This window comes from Macrosteles quadrilineatus, unplaced genomic scaffold, assembly GCF_028750875.1.
Source record: "Macrosteles quadrilineatus isolate MER2022 unplaced genomic scaffold, UCM_ALF_1.0 Scaffold_9__3_contigs__length_116548681, whole genome shotgun sequence".
Classification (NCBI taxonomy): Eukaryota; Metazoa; Arthropoda; class Insecta; order Hemiptera; family Cicadellidae; genus Macrosteles; species Macrosteles quadrilineatus.
In genome coordinates, this window is record NW_026542602.1 from 30,664,612 (window position 1) to 30,681,769 (window position 17,158).

Here is a 17,158-nt window from a genome sequence, read left to right on the forward strand (position 1 = left end):
CGATTAACAAATGAATAATTAACAAAAGTTGAAGAAAAAAATAGACTATATAGAAATAATTAACATATTTAGATGCAAAGTTAAAGACTTATCACAGGTTGTTCCAGGAACTCTTCAATACTGTAAAAAGGAATTCTTAAGAGCCAGTCACTGAATTTAAAAAAAAATATTTTTTGTGGATGCTTATTTACATTAATTATTATTATTATTAACCTTATTATAAGCTTTCTTACACATAACAACATGGCTATTTAGAGATTTCCTCAAACGGAGGTGCACTTATTTTATGTCTACCACGAGTATTGTAGGGACGTATATCTTCATTCAGGACCATGACTGGTAGTTTTTTTAAAGAATAAATAACAAGTTCTAAAATATAAAGGTTAATAACAGTAAAAATCTTTAATTTAATAAAAAATAGGCCTTATGACTGAAAATAGCCGTGGCCTGATAAGAAGTTTGTCTCGCCATGCCACCGTTCCACCCACTGTTGGATCTGGGATCTGGCTGGTGAGTTTAGAAGCCCATCGTCTTCGAGTCTCCTGTTTTCAGCTCTCCTATACAGGGGGGGGGGTGATCGGTGGCAATCTGCCCCCCCCCCCTTTTGGCGGTCCTGGATATAAGTAATCAAGGTCGAAAATATCGACATTCGGGTTTTATTGATTGTTATTATATACCTCATTTAAGATAGAGCAGGACAGTATCGGTTAAAATATCGAATCGAAGATGTAAAAGGTTGAAATAAATAATTTTTGTTAGCCCCTGCACGGTCTGAGAAAAGGTACCTCTTGTTGCTCAAGGTTATTTCACCATAATGACCAGAGGTCCCATTTCTAATATTCACTTAACAGACTTTAGTCCTGCATTCTAGTGGAAGTTTGTAGATAACTACAAATAAAAGCAAAGTTCAGTTTACAGAGAACAAATTAACTCACAAATTTTGCGGTCCCAACAAGAGGTACCTTTTTTATGTTATGAAGAAATAACATAGGGCCAACAAGAGGTACCTTTTCTGAAATGTGATTTTTACAACATGTTTTGATAAAACTATTATTTAATTGAAAACTACCTTGAGTTAAGACACAAATTGGTACTGCCTCTAAAGAGGACATTAAGCTTTCTTTTGATACCAAAATTGTTTCTTGAATACGAATAAAACTGTTTTTATGCGTATTTAATTTTTCAAAATAGTTTTTCTCAAAATTGCCCTTTTTCATAACATTTTAAAGTCCTATATAACTTACAACGGGTGGCGTCGTCCTGTAATCCAGCTACTAGGAGGTCACGAATTGTGGATATTTATAGGCATGCACTGTGGACGCGATACTCCCTAATGTGGAGTATAGTACGTCCGCACGGGTGAGTACTACGACTATCCGTAGTACTATACTGATAATTAGACCAATTCGTAAATACCAAAGGCAAAAATGTGGTTCGGATTCCACTATAAACTGTAGGTCCCTTAGTTGCCATTAGCTGTTTGGGCTATTAATTAAATTAACAGCTGTGTCTAAGGAATATGTCGGCCTTAGTCACTAACAAGGCTACAAGATCGCGCCACTTATCTCCATTCATACTTGGCTTAAAATACCTACTTTGTATGGTCGCCATTTCACTAAAAAGTATAAAAAAAAAACCCTAGATGCATGGGACTTGTACCAAGTGATTCAGAATTCAAATATATAAACAAAGTTTGTATAACTCAAAATCGAAAATTCCTGACAAGAGGTCCCTTTTCACTTTCCACATCACATAGATATTTTGATCAAACATGGCAAATTATTAATTTTATACTAAGATATTTATTTCACTAAAAACACTTCATTACTCTACATTTCCTTTGCCTTCTTAAAAATGTCATATTTATTCTGTATTTAAATAATATTAGTTTAACAAGTACCTAGGTTTGCTGCTACGAGGAAGGTAATAAATTGTTTTTATAGTTAAATGTTAATACTATAATATGAATTAAATAACATTTCTTATTTTTTTCAAAATATCTTTATAAATAAGCAAACTACAACGGTTTTGTTATTCTCCATAAGAATAACATGGGAATTGTCAAAAATGGGGAGAACCCATTTTTAAACCCACGTTCCTGTAGTCCAGTCATGCCGGTTTGCGAACTCGTAAAATAAATGAAGGTTTACTTACACATATATAAATATAAATATATATACATGTATATGAATATGAACATATAAATGGTGTTTTTTGCCTCTGGGGACCTCAAAATACAAAAGTAAATCGGTCCTGGGTCCAGGTTATGGGACCTACGGTAATAGCTTATCCCCTATATGGGAAATTCGCTAATAATTAATTATTTTTTTTAACTAAAACTTAAATTGAAGATGGATTAAAAAAGATTCATCAAATTTTTTTAATAAAAAAAATATATTACAGTGCTAAAATTTGTTCACTTTTTGTTGTTATACCCTAAAAAAAACAAAACTAAAAGTTGTTTTAAACAAAAACACCTTTCAAAAGTCAAACAAGGAACAATAAACAACAACAATTGTACAAAATAATAAACAATTAGCTATAATTTATGTCACAGTTTAACCTTAAGACTAATAAAAATACAAAATCAACTAACTGTTAACAAACAGAAAAAAATGAACAGGATAGGAATATCGACATTTTCATGTACAGCAAGAATGTTCAAGACTAAATCTATGTATTATGAGTACAAAACATAGTGATGTCGATAAAAATTATCTTCAATACCTTAATGCAAAGGGATTTTAGACTAACGCTATCTTAACATCACATTTTATTTTCATGATTTACCCTCGGTAGTAACACAAATACTTTGTTCAAAGAACCGGGAGTATAAAACTGGAACCTAAGTAAAATGTTCCTCACTTAACAATAAAACTTAAGTAAATAAATAGTTAAAAACTATTCAACTTCGGCTTAAAGTTAAAATCACATTTACACAAGCACAATCAGTGTTCTAATCGGAATCCTCATCATCAAACGTGTATTTGATGGGTTTCTTGGCACGGCCCGTAGTTGCTCTTGATGGTGCAGATACAACCTTCTCTTCATCTGACTCGACCATAAACTCGTCCTCACTGCCGGAGCTTGCCTTCTTCTGCTTTTTCTGTCAGAAATAACAAAATTATTATTCACTACATTTTAGTATTTCCACATCAAATTATCATTGGATTTTCTTGACCTATTATTATATATTATTATATATTTCTAAGTGATTCTTTACACGCCAACATTTAGCTATCAATAGTTTATCAATTAATGTGAAAGTGAATTTTTTTATTATTTTTATTATTTTTATTTTTTATTATTTAGCTGATACATATAATTTTCTATATAGTGTGTAAATTAAGTCTTGAAACAAATCTGTATTTTTTAAAGCGAAATAGATAGAGAAATATTCTGTTTGTGGCAATAATTGTTAACAAAATGTAAAAAAAATTAAATAAAAAGATACAAATATTAAGGCATTGCCATCCCTTTAACTGTTTATATTACTTTGATAAAGGTTTTAATGTTTACATACTGTTAATACTGTTCAATGAAATGGCGACCATACATAGTAGGTATTTTAAGCCAAGTATGATTGGAAATGAGTGTAGGATGAGGGGCGCGATCTTGTAGTCTTGTTAGTGACTAAGGCCGACATTCCTTAGACACAGCTGTTAATTAATAGCCCATACAGCTAATGGCAACTAAGGGACCTACAGTTTATAGTGGAATCCGAACCACATTTTTCCTTGGTATATACGAATTGGTCTAATTATCAGGATAGTACTGCGGATAGTCGTAGTACTCACTCGTGCGGACGTTAATCCACACCAGGGAGTATCGCATCCACAGTGCATGCCTATAAATATCCACAATTCGTGACCTCCTAGTAGCTGGATTACAGGACGACGCCACCCGTAGTGGCCTATGTTTAAACAGCTTAAGAAAATAATTAAAATTGAACCTGTAGGATGGCAGGATTAATTAATAGTTTTATTCTAGATCTTTTGTTGGTATCAATGGTATCAAAATAAAAAAAACTAATTTCATAAACATGTGATACAAAACATTTGATTCTATAGCATTATCTTTAAAAAAGGAGACACATTTTTTTTAGTAAGTTTATCCATAATATTGTTTCCAACTAAGCGGCAACACAGAAAAGTTTAATTGGTACTTTTAGTATTCGCCATTCTCTTTTAGTACTCTGCCAATGTCAATCAGGCCTTAGGTCTGTATAGCCTCCCAAGCCATTTATACAATAAAAATTTTAACTATCATGATTTAATAACAGTAGAATGGATTTAGGTTCACTATTTCTATGATGAGGTGTTGTCTTGATTTCATTTCATAGGGAGTGTTTAGTTTCTAGCATTCTCTATCTAGCATTCTCAATGATAAAAATTGAAATAGCCACAGCCTTTTTTAATATACTATTTTTTAGTAAGTTAAATTTAACTAATGTTACTCGATTTAAGACACAAAACCCCATGCTTATTTAGAAACTTTATGCATTAAAAAAAAAAATGCTAAATCATTACCGGTAAATAAAAGGTAGGCTACTAGCAAAGCTTCAAGTTACTGTAAAAGGTGTTATAGACTATCCTAATTTATCATGTAATGATAACAATAACATATTTAGGGGTAAATATGAATTAATTTCAATCGATTTCATAAATAACCAAAATACCCGGGTATTTATGGATTTTGGATATTTACCCGGAGTTTTAAATACCCGGCTATTTTACATCACTAGATGTGCCACTCTTTACAACCTTCAATGTCAGTTGAGTTGAGCATAATTAACCTCACTTTTCAGAATCGGTATCGAGTACAATGAAGCGAAGTATCGAGTATCGGAATCGGCCCATCCCTAATATAAAACTAATATATCTAAAAAATTAGGCTTATCAACAGACATTGTTTTAAACCAGGATTAAATAAGAACAGAGAACTTACAGCTGATTTCTTCTTGGGTTGGGAATTGAAAATATCTGCATCACTGTCTGAATCAGCCAACTTTTTCGGCCTTTTAGCTGCTGGTTTCTTGGCTTTTGGTTCAGGTCTTGGCTTAGCAGCAGCTGAAAAAGTGGATGAAGATAAGTATTTTTGACTATAATTTTATATGTTAAAATTAGTGTGTACATTTAAACCTATACAGTATTACATTTAGCAATAACATAGTACTAATGAAATTCACAGTCATAATTAGCATATTTTTGTCAACGGTCTTATGCAGAGAACAGGTGGAATAGAGACAAATGAAGCAGTGTGTAGGGACACTGCAGTGATGTTCTCGATGTTGTTTTATTAATTCTACAGACTAAAGCCAGATCGGATGGGATTCTGATTCTTGACTAAGTTAAGCTGGTAAAAACTCTAGTGATCAACCACTATGAAAATCAGGCCGTACCAAGCTTTTATTCTCATGATTGCAGAAAGCGGCTACAGAAATTTCAAGATTGAAAATCCCCCCCCTCCCAAAAAAAAAATTACCTAACAAAAAGCTGTAGCCTAAGTATTAAAAAAAAACTAATTTAACATATCATATTATTCATGGATTAAACTAGTGTATACTAAGAGTAAAACCATTTAACCCATAAATTAGCTCGCTGGTTGCATCCTGCAATTTGGAGGTTGTACTGTACTTCATTATACTCTGTCTGAATTTAATGTGCGGTTGAAGGACAAATTTGTTTTTCCCTGCTTTCTCCCTGGCCCCTGCCACCACAACATATTAGCCTACAGCTGATTCATACTGTTTATAATTTTACAACAGTTGTCACTTTGTTTACATTTTAGTTGTAAACAACATTGTGATTATTCTGATAGTATTTTGTGCAGTTTAATATTATTCAGTCTGTGTAATATTATTACTTGATTAGTGTTAATTAGAAATGGCCAAAAGGTGCCAAGACATTACAATTCAAACTAAAAACACAATTTTTAGTGTGTACAATTATTTAAAACAGCTTGTAACCAGCAAACCAAATGCGACAGTGAGGGAAGTGTTCAATCAAACCCAAAAGGCTACAGCAGAAGCTTGTTCTGTTTCTCTTCGAACAGTTCAAAACATAACGGGAGAAGGAAACAAATCCATTGCAGCACATAATATGGACTCCGAAGATTGTAATAAAGAAAATATATCAAAAGAAGCAACATTTTCTTCATCTCAAAGGAAAATATCCCACAAAAAGTGGATAACTGATCTAGACCAATTCGACAAGGACGTAGTCCGAAGAACTGTTTTTGATTTCTACGAAAGAGGAGAGTACCCGACCTGCAGGAAGTTGAAGATTGTGCTAAAAGAAAAAATTGGATTTAGTGGAAGTAAAGATTCTGTATGTAAGATACTTAGAGATGTGGGATTTAAGTTTAAAAAGACTAACAACGGCCGAAAATTCGATATTGTCGCTTCCCGGGTAGTATTTCTAAGAAAGATGCACGATTTAAGGCGGCAGGAAACTCCTCTCCCAATTGTATACCTGGATGAGACGTGGGTAAACCAAAACCATGCAAGAAAGTGTATTTGGGAAAGCTTAGATGGCAAGGGAGGGTTTCGGGTTCCAGTAGGGAAGGGTTCTAGGCTTGTCGTGTGTCACGCTGGGTCAGCTAAATATGGTTTTATAAAAGACGCACAGCTCGTATTTCAATCAAAAAGTAATGTCGATTATCACCAAGAAATGAACCATATAGTTTTCCACGAATGGTTTCTCGATTTACTGAGAAGCCTAGACGAGCCATGTATTATTGTAATGGATAATGCCAGCTACCATTCGAAACAACTTAACAAAATTCCAAGTTCAAAATCTAGAAAGGCAGACATTGTGAAGTGGCTATCAGATAACGGTATTGAACACAATCCAGTCCACACAGTAGCAGAACTCCTCACCACCGTGCGGCAGCATAGGCACAGCTTTCCTCCACGCTACGAACTGGACGAGCTTGCGTTGCAGATGGGTCATGAGGTTATTCGCCTACCACCCTACCATTGTCAATACAATCCCATAGAGCTAATTTGGGCTCAAGTGAAAGGGGAGGTGGCGCAAAAAAACACGTCTTTCAAAATAAAGGATGTCAGGAACCTTCTAGAAAATGCCATGAACCATGTAACAGTAGAAGACTGGAAGAAATGTGTAATTCATGCTGAAAATATCCAGGAAGAAGATTTTTTTAAAGAAGGACTTCGTGACGAAATCATGGAACCATTTATTATAAATCTGTATGATGACACTGACTCTGATGGCTTAAGCGAAGATGATGGTGAATATCTTTCCAGTTATGAGAGTGAATGATGTAATGGAACGTCTCTAGTACTTTGTTAACGTCCACATTACAGTTAATAGTTGTTAAATTTACATCATTAGGTTCATTTTGTGGTTGTATATATAAAATTATATTTATATATTTTTACGAGTTTTGTTTTCTATTTGGTGTGTACTAAGGCATATTTGCCTTTTATTATTAGGGATTTGAAATATTTATACAATTAGTAAACAATGGAAAAAGCAAAAAATGTAATATAGCTGATACATACAAATGGTTTAATTTGTGTGCACCTCCAAACATAACTCGTTCATTCAAATATAGTATGATCAATTTGTTATGTTAGTTTATCCTCAGTAATAGAAAATTATAGCAAACAATATTCTGTATAACAAAACAAGTCTAATGAAATGACTCCATTGATCATGACCTCAGACCTATAGATACATATTAAAGGCAAAGTACCAGCTCACTTACTCAACACAAATGCTCCTACTTGTCATTTACCTAGCGAGTTCAATGTTGTACACTGATTATTCAGGCATAAACAGGATAACCCAATGGTTTTCGTCCTGATCTGACCTTAGGGCTTTGCTAGAGACCTTGACAAAGTTCCTATTACCTACGGTATTAAAATAATAACCAAATAAGAAGTGAAGTATCGCTTTAGAATTTTGAAACCAGTTCACCACGATATCAACTAATTTAATCATTTTACCAGACCTGAAATTGTCCATAAGTTTGATTCATTTTGAAACTTCTTCCGGGTGTCCGAAAAATAACTGAAATATTTTAAAGGCGAATACTGATACCAAATAAGAGACTATGTTTAATATTTTATATATGTATTTAAAGCTTAAATTTTCAAGTTTTATTAGAAACTTAGTATAACTCGATATGAGCACCATTAGTGACCCGGCATAAATCTAAGCGAAATTTGACCTTTTCCCAGGTATCGGTCAGTACTTCAGAGGATGTTGCACCAACACATGCGACTATTCTCTGTCAGAAGTGATTCAGATAACGAATCTGCACCGAGTAGACATAATTCTTTACTGACCCCAAAAGGAAAAAGTCCAGAGAAGTCATATCTGGACTCCTAGGAGGCCATTGGATGGGCCCTTCCCTGCTAATCCACCAATCGTCGAACTAGTATCCAGCGCCTCTCGCACACTCAAACTGTAGTGTGGCGGCACTCCATCCTGTTGAAAATAGACAGGGACATTCGCCATCTCAATGCCACCCAGTTATGGGGAAAAATACTCATCTAACATGTCACATTAAATGGCAACGCTTGTATCCCCTGAAGTACTAACCAAAACCTGGGAAAAGTTCAAATTTCACTTAGATTTTTGCCGGGCCACTGATGGTGCTAATATCGAGTTATAGCCTACTAAGTTTCTAATAAAACTTAAGAATTTGAGCTTTAAAACAGGGCCTGATTACCCATTAGGCTAATTAGGCTGGAGCCTAGGGCGCCAGTCAGCCAAGTGTTTTAGGGGGGCGCCAGACAGCTAAGACTTAAAGTTGGGACCGGGGGCGTAAAAAATGTTTTATTACAAAAAAGGATTCGCGCAAATAGGGAAGGAGGTGGGGAAAGGTGCGTTCGGCAGATTTTCATAATCATTATATCCATATATAAAACATTAAACATAGTCTCTTAATTGGTAACAGTATTTGCCTTTAAAATGTTTCAGTTTTTTTTTCGGACACCCGGTATTTAAAACAATCCATCAAAAGCATAAAAATGCTAGTCCAGGATTAATATTACATTATAACAACACTTCTAGTGAAATTAAAATTGATACGTAGATTATTATTGTTAAAATAATTCTTTTAGTTTTATTATATGTGTAGTTCAATCATAATAAACAAATGCTTTCTAAAATACCTGTCTGCAATATAAAACAGATGATTGTCACGGGGGATTTTAGTATAGAAAAGGGTAAATGAGTGGGAGATTTACCATGATAGGGAAATCATATGTTGAATTCCAACCGCACAATAATTTTAGACAGACTTTAATGTTAAGCGTCAAAACCAAGCTGGGAGGTCAGTGTATCATGAGAACGTCCTGATATTGGTAGAAGACTAAATATTGAGAATCAACAACACCTCAATTCATTTGGTATTAAAGATGTAGAGACTTGGGAATCAGGATTTTTTATAGAAAAAGAGAGGTTGGTGGCCTTGGGCCTGTGCGTGGAACGTATCCACCACAGCAAGAGGAGAGCCAGCACAGTACAAGGGTGAACTGTACTGATAAAAAGTAGCTGATAAAAGCATGCGGATCCAAACCCATGACATCTCAGTCATGGACCCAAAGTTTGTGGCCCTACCAACTGAACCATTCTCTCACCTATACCAGATTTATTCATACCTACTTAAGACTAAATCCTGCATGATTACTAGCTGAGATTTAACCAGATGCTAAGAGTATGTAGTCTTAAAATCAACTTATTCTATTCACAGGACTTTGACTTACGTTTTGACTTTTTCACAGGAGAGTCAGGTTCTGATTCAGACAATGTTGTTGCCGGCTTCTTAGGTGCAGACGATAACAGTGAGTCAAACACTGCATCTGAGTCTTCTTCCACTGCAAATTATTAAGCATTTTAGGCTTTAATACCAAAACTCCCTACATAGATAACTTAAATTTCAGACCTATAGTATGTATTCATGATGACTATTGTAATGGTATTGGTTCTATTATTTTCTTTTACATTTTTGATGACAGTTTAATTTAGTAAAAAGATTTGTCACTATTATGTTTGTTATTTAACTTATCTAAGTTGTCATTGCTTTGGACTACTTGGGACTCACCCTTAGCATTAGATTTCTTAACACCAAAATCGGAATCGCTGTCATTGTCGGAGGAATCTTTCTTGACTGCTTTTGGTTTGGCAGGAGCTGGAACAAGGTAAACAATATCAGTTGCAGAAACGTACACAAATCAGATTCAATGCTCAAACAAGTGACTTATGTGCTGTGATAATTTTAAGCACAGTAAACTCTAATTAATCTGGACCCATTGATACAAACTTAGTTTATTCCGGGAAGCTATTGACAAAAGTTTATGAAACTCGCATACTACTAAGTTAGGCATGCACCAATGTTAATTACACAGTTTTGTCATACAGTTTACAGTGCTTCAGTAGTTAACTTTTTATATAGCTACCTTTCTTTTTTGGTTTCTTCTCTTCTACATCATCTTCTGAATCTGAACCTTTCTTTTTTCTCGGTTTCGCGGGAGCTGGAAACAAAATTTTAAAGATATTTTTAATGAAATAAACAAATAAAAATGTTCATTCAAATCAAAATTATTAATGTGTTATGTAGCCTACCTCTTACAGAGTGCAATTGTGAAAATAAGTAAAGAGGGTAATTACCCAGAACAGAATCTATCGTTGAAATTCGCAGACGTTCATTTGGAAAGTTTTGAGAAAAGAAAGTTTCTTGAGTTTTTAGACTGTATTATATTACACATGGACCTTTCTAATATGTAGTTGCAGGCAAGTCTCATGGAATGTTTGACTGAACAGTCCAGATTCTTGGGTTCCCTCATGAAAAAACTATGGACTTATCAAAACAAGTTTACCCAATATTCCATACTAGGCATCCTCACCTAAGTCAAGTAACAAACCAAGTTTACTAAATTGCATTAAAAAACAAAGAAATAGTAAAAAAAAGAGTAGCCTAATTATATTATCAATAAAATATGTACATACCTTTCTTTGCTTTCTTGGCTTCAAACTCATCATCCGATCCTCCCTTTTTCTTTTTACCACCTCCCTTTTTCTTCTTTGCCTTCTCTTCTTCACTATCTGGATCAGATGGAACAAAATTGTCGGAACTGTAAATGAAAGAAAACATTTCAACCAATGGTAACACAGTAGAACCATAGATTCACTGGTAAATGTTTACTATTTACCCTATTTGCAAATAATTAAAATTGTGATTCGCTTGGACTATATTATACTCGTAATTTGTGCTAATCCAGCACAAGTACAAAAATGTGAGTGTTTTAAAAAGTTTTTAAATATAAAATCATAATCTTTTTATAATTGGTACCATAAACCAAATCCAAAAGATTACCAATGTTAGTTAGCACATAAAAGAGGAAGTAAGACAAATGTGATTGGACCTGCTGACAATTATTCTAAATGTATAAAGATGAAAAGAATATTTTTTCGTACTCACTGGAAGCTTCCATCGTCCAAGTCGGCATCTACTTCCTGTTTGACATCACCTCCGTTCATGATACCCTCATTGTCCTTCAGCTCCAATTCTTCTTCAGAGTTTGAGCTTTCGTCAAAGTTGAACTTCACCTTTTCAGCTATAATGAAAATCAACACATTTTTCATACCATAAATTAAATAATTTAAGTACTCTGCATAATAAATTCTGCACACCTTACACCAAGACCATACTAAAAAAACAGGCTGTAATGCTCGTCAAGCATGACGTCACAATAGAAGACGGCAATGACGTAGGTATTTATTTTCTGAGGAAAGACAAGCAGCTGATCACAAACGACAAACATTACGTCATTGCCGTCTTCTATTGTGACGTCATGCTTGACGAGCATTACAGTCTGTTTTTTCAGTGTGGCCTTGCTTACACTTAACATTCCATCACAATTATTAGTAAACAACTTTACAGTCTCAGTTTTGTTTTAGCCAACATCTTGTACAGTAGTTTCCATTGTGTTTGTCAATCATCTATTTATTTGTAGTTGGCACAATAGGTCGGCCGGTTGGAAAGCGTCCTCCTCGTAGCATTGGTGCGAGAGAGAGAGATACCGAGCTGTGGGAGTGAGACAGACTATGGCTCTTCCCCCACTCTGCTGCCGCCCACCCCCAACCTACCCGAACACAGCTAATCAAATTGAATTATACAGCTGATCAAAATGTAAACAATTACGTTCTTCATAACTTGAGAGAAATAGGTCCTGCAAAAAATATTGTATAGCCTAAATCGCATCAATATTTGAGCATCATGAAATGTTATTATATCATTGTGTAAGCAGTTCCATTTGGTAACACAGGCGGCGCCGTGTCGGTGTTGTGTTGTGCAGTGTGAAAACGGCCATTGGCGGAGAGGGGGAACGTTACCTCACCTACATGCGCTAAAAATTTCGCGCAGGTCATTTTCTAACCGACCGACCTATAATTAGTGTCTTAAAAGGTTTTGGGTTTCATGTTTTAACAACTAGGTGTTTTCTCTGATCCTAGTGCAGTGACTCGAACAATTTGACAATACCCATAGACTGATGATATTGTTAACTCTTCCCCCGATCACGGATCAATAGTCTATTCGGGGGAATAATTCCTTTTACTTACAATGTATTGTAATATTGTTTTTTATTTTATGGAATAAATAATTTTGACTTGACTTGACTTGAGGTATATAGTTTTCTGTGTAGGTTTCCTTTTGTGTTTTGGCTGGGATTGAGTAGATCACAATTCATATAATGTTTTGGGTGTTTTCTCACCTACAGAAGGAATCCGATTCTAGATCCTGAACCATAAAAACTTTGTTTGACTGATCACTGTGCCTTGAATAACATAAATTTATCATCACAAAAAATAACATAGAACAAGAATTTTTAATTTCATCTTGTGTATTTCCTTCCGGATTACTTCATGAATTGTATACAAGAGGTTAAGTTACCTTGATTCTGTCCAAGTAATCCTTAAGTCATCATTAGTGCGACCGGTTTCGATGTCTATGGTATCATTGTCAAGCTGAACGTAAAGATCGCTCCTAGTAGGTCGTCATGAGTCTTGAAAAACACGTAACACATAACACGTACACAAACAAAAAACGATAAAATGCATGGCCACACAACTAATTTACAACACGGCGGCGGCGGTCTAGTCTAGACCTACACCCTGTACCCGCCGCCGTGTTGTAAATTAGTTTCAGCTGTATTTTTGTATTTTTACGTTCAGCTTGACAATGATGCCATAGACATCGAAACCGGTCGCACTAATGATGACTTAAGGATTACTTGGACAGAATCAAGGTAACTTAACCTCTTGTATAGAATTTTAAATTGTTTCCTAAATAAACTAGGATAGCTCACTGACCGGCCGAACGTCTTGAAATGGTTCGGGCAGGGACGGATTTCACCGGAGTCGACTCAAAGTCGCTGTTGGAGCTGGCGCTTCCGTCATCGTCCGAGTCACTCCAGGGGTTTCGGCCCTTCTTCTTAGGTGAACCCTTTGATTTGGCTTTGCTCAGGTCTGAAACATCCACAAACATTGTAAAACAACACAAACTTCAGTCTTTGAGTGGTATAATACAGTCAGTTGGGAATAAATGGCCCCTCATTTAATCTGAATATAAACCACACACAGTAAATTACCAACCCCTTATCTTTTTTTACTGCAGTTGTTTATCAACTATAACAAAAAAATAATTTTTAGTTTTCGATTCACTGATTGAAATATGTAGGGAAAAACATCAAAATATATGAGGAGGCTTTGCATTAGTGAGACCTACCAGGTTGCCCAACAAATCTCGAGGGCTTTGGTGAGAAAAACCCTTACATAGACGCTGCATCAGTGAGTTTATAAAGTAGTTTTCATATTTAGGGTTAAGGAAAGATAACTGGGATAAAAAATCAGACTAATTTATCTTTGGGTGGTTACGTTACATAAATCTTGATAGCAGTTACTGTATTAACCTGTATTCATACTAACCTTTCTTGGCTGCTTTCAGTTTCTTCTCTATTTTGTCTGGGGTATTTCCTAGTTTATCTGCAAGAGATTTAGTGTCCTCAGCCAAAAGGTCAAACTTGTCCTTATCTTCTTCTTTGACCTTTTTCTAAAAATAAATAGTGAATTAGAAAAACAAATCTCAGAACAGTAAAGCTATGTTGCAGTTGTACACAAAGACACAATGTTTTATTTATAAATAAATCATAACTTATTTTCTTTTTGATGTTATCTGCTAGTCTCCGAACTTTCAAGTAGAAGATCTAGTATCTAGTACTAGCAATTTATTTTACTATGTAAACTATCTATAATTTATCCCCTCCTAAACAAATCTTAAAAAAACCCGTACTTTTGTATTTCTCATCTATCTACATTTTAAAATATAAATATTGTTACAATGCTTCAGGCATATTGTTTTAACCTAGGGTAAGTAAAATAAAGGCAACTAATAGAAAGTGATCTTCTTTAGAATTTTTTGATTGTTTGTTATCTCACCAGTCTCTTTCCCTTGTTTTCCTTGGCTCTCTCCTTGTTCTCCAATCGTTTCTTTTGTTCTTCAGCAATCTTTGGCGCCACCCTGCGACCCTGAGGTGAAGGTGCTGTCTCAGACATCATGTGAGCCTTTTTGGACATTCCGGGCTTCAACTTGGCCACTTTCTTACCCACGGCCTCTCCAGTGTCGTCTGCCCTCTCCTTGGCCTCTACCTCGTCCAGCTGGCAAAAGGCATGTTATTAATTTGTAGTTTAAAATATGGTTGCGGTAGTGTGACCAGCTAAATGGGAGGAAGGCAAAAATATGAGACAAAGAGAAGAGTTCAAAGAACACAAAAGAAATGGTAATACAACACATTAGAGGGTTCAATGCTGAAAGGATGATGTCTACAGTAAGTGGAGCTCTACTTAGAGGGACGATGATGGTTAAACGATAGTTGTTCATATTGTTAAACAACTGTGGCCTAAAGCGGTTTATCAGCACACTCAGGAGATAACAGCTTCTAAATTAACAACTAAGATTCTTGGTAAGCTTCATGACATATTAGGTAAGTCAACATGGATTTATATTGCTTTTACCACAGTAATGATTTTATCAAAGTTTAAGAGAATAATTTTAAATAAACTACTAACTCTATTAGCTACATGAAAGAAGTTACAATAAAAGTAAGTTAAAAGCATGTCTCTTCATTTATACGTTCGTTTATACGATACCATTGTCATTATGATCAACAAATTTGAGATAAATCTGACCGTGGTTAATCATTCAACTGGAGGATCAGCTGTAAAATTACAATGCACATCTAAGCTGTTATTTAAAAAGTCAGTCAGCATCACTGGATGTTTGAAAATGGACTCTAAAAATAAATTAGACATGAGAGGGTGAAGACATAAAGGAAATTACCTTTTTAATTCACAAGAGCTTTACAATGTCACCTAAATTGTCAAAATCGGTAAAGTATGACGGCTGAAAAAGGGATGTGAGAAAACCCTCACTGTATTAAGTAGCCTATATTGATAACCAATATCAATATCAATTCATCCAAGTTGGAGCTGTCAGTTACACTTTATGAAAAGAAGCTTTTACCTTCTCCAGAAGTACATCCAAGTCCTCAGTCCACAGATCCTTAGGTGTTTTGGCCTGCAGTACCCTCAGTTCCGTCTGCTTCTCATCTCTCTTGCGTAGTAACTCATCCTTCTTTTCCTTGGTTAGTGACCACATGGTCATGCCCAGCAGGTAGTCATAGTCCGGACCCTTGTCATCACTAGCTTCGCTCTCCTCATCCTGGCTATCTGCTGGCTCTCTCTCTTCCTGCAGATAGATTAAAGTACTTAGTCATCCCATGTATATGGATCAGCTGTAGCCTATTCAATTCAATTAGTTTATTAACAGCATAAACCAGTTTACAATTTAAAAGACTTAAAAATACCGTAGTGCAAGCATTTAACAAACCAACAAGATAACAGGTATACGTATAGTAGCAAGCAGGTACATTAAACACAAACAACTTTGACAATTGCAGTATTTACAATCTAGAAATACAAATCTGAGCAACATAAGCAGAGTGGTATGAAAGAAAGGTGACAAAAAAAAGAGAAGAACAAAACTGCCTAAAGTAATGAACCAATCTATACTTGACGGCTTAACAATGAAACGAAACAAAAAATCAGTTGGCATTATTAAGACAAGACAATGTGACTAGCAATGATAACGATAAAACAGTGCGGACATAAAAAAATATTAAAGTTAATAAATATGAAAGTTATAACAAATAAGAAAATAAAAAAAATTCAATGTGACTAGTTAAGATAACAATAAAACAGTGATGGCATCTAAGATCTGAAAGCTATAAAATTGTGATAAAATTATCTTTGGATAGCAATAACAAATGTAAACTCATTGCAAACAATTAAACTTAGCATACATAGGCTAACAGGAGGAGCACAAAAATCATAACAATTAAATCACTGAGCTAAAACAACATAACTAAACTCAACAGCAAGGAATCAAACAAGCATATAAACTTTTTATGAAGAATTGAAATGGATACAACAACTTTGAGATAAGATAGAGTGAAAGGCAACTTAAAAAATTCTATTTTCTCTCTAAGTTTTTGTTACCGAGATAGTTGATGCAATATAAAAGATGCTACAGCTTACTATAAAACGACTTATCAATTAGATTTTATTAAAAAGTTGGCGTGTTTGACGGAAATCAGTATTTTACATAAACATTAAACACACTCTATCGAAGGATGATAAAGTAAGAGAAGAAAAGGAAAAAAAGAGAGGGCAAGGAAGAAATAGGTTTGCATATTACACCATATCACATAAGCTCATATTTCTTGGAATGAATACACAAATATTTGTTTTATACATTTAAGTTGTAACTGTTTTTGATTTAAACGTTAATGTAGGAATGAATTACTTACCCCATCCTTAGGTGAAAAGCAAAATAAAAAATAAACATTAGTCAACATGGGTAATGGGACTACCAGTGTTTATCTACAGGTGAAATGGATTATGAAGTCACTAAAATTAAATACCATGAACAAAAGTTTCATTCCATTTTGCGGCTTAAGCATCTGTGTTAATGTACTGTAACACTACAACTCCTATATCAAATCCAAACGATTCCTAGGGAGTTAAACCCATTAGCTGATTCTATCAGGCTGAACAAATGTGTATCT

The 17,158-nt window shown here is 34.8% G+C and overlaps 1 protein-coding gene across 1 annotated transcript in view; it reads right to left on the bottom strand.

The window, feature by feature from the left end:
* Positions 1-2,521: 2,521 nt before the first annotated feature.
* LOC129004119 (DNA topoisomerase 2-like) overlaps positions 2,522-17,158 on the bottom strand; it is a 53,456-nt gene continuing 38,819 nt past the window's right edge. Inside the window, exons 23-33 of the mRNA XM_054432554.1 lie at positions 15,556-15,780; positions 14,472-14,690; positions 13,962-14,085; positions 13,347-13,502; positions 11,455-11,590; positions 10,983-11,107; positions 10,433-10,507; positions 10,078-10,164; positions 9,740-9,850; positions 4,948-5,069; positions 2,522-3,106 (exon numbers count right to left, since the gene is read on the bottom strand). Of these exons, the coding sequence (XP_054288529.1) occupies positions 2,957-3,106; positions 4,948-5,069; positions 9,740-9,850; positions 10,078-10,164; positions 10,433-10,507; positions 10,983-11,107; positions 11,455-11,590; positions 13,347-13,502; positions 13,962-14,085; positions 14,472-14,690; positions 15,556-15,780 (1,530 nt within the window). The 3' untranslated portion in view covers positions 2,522-2,956. The remainder of the gene's footprint in view (positions 3,107-4,947; positions 5,070-9,739; positions 9,851-10,077; positions 10,165-10,432; positions 10,508-10,982; positions 11,108-11,454; positions 11,591-13,346; positions 13,503-13,961; positions 14,086-14,471; positions 14,691-15,555; positions 15,781-17,158) is intronic.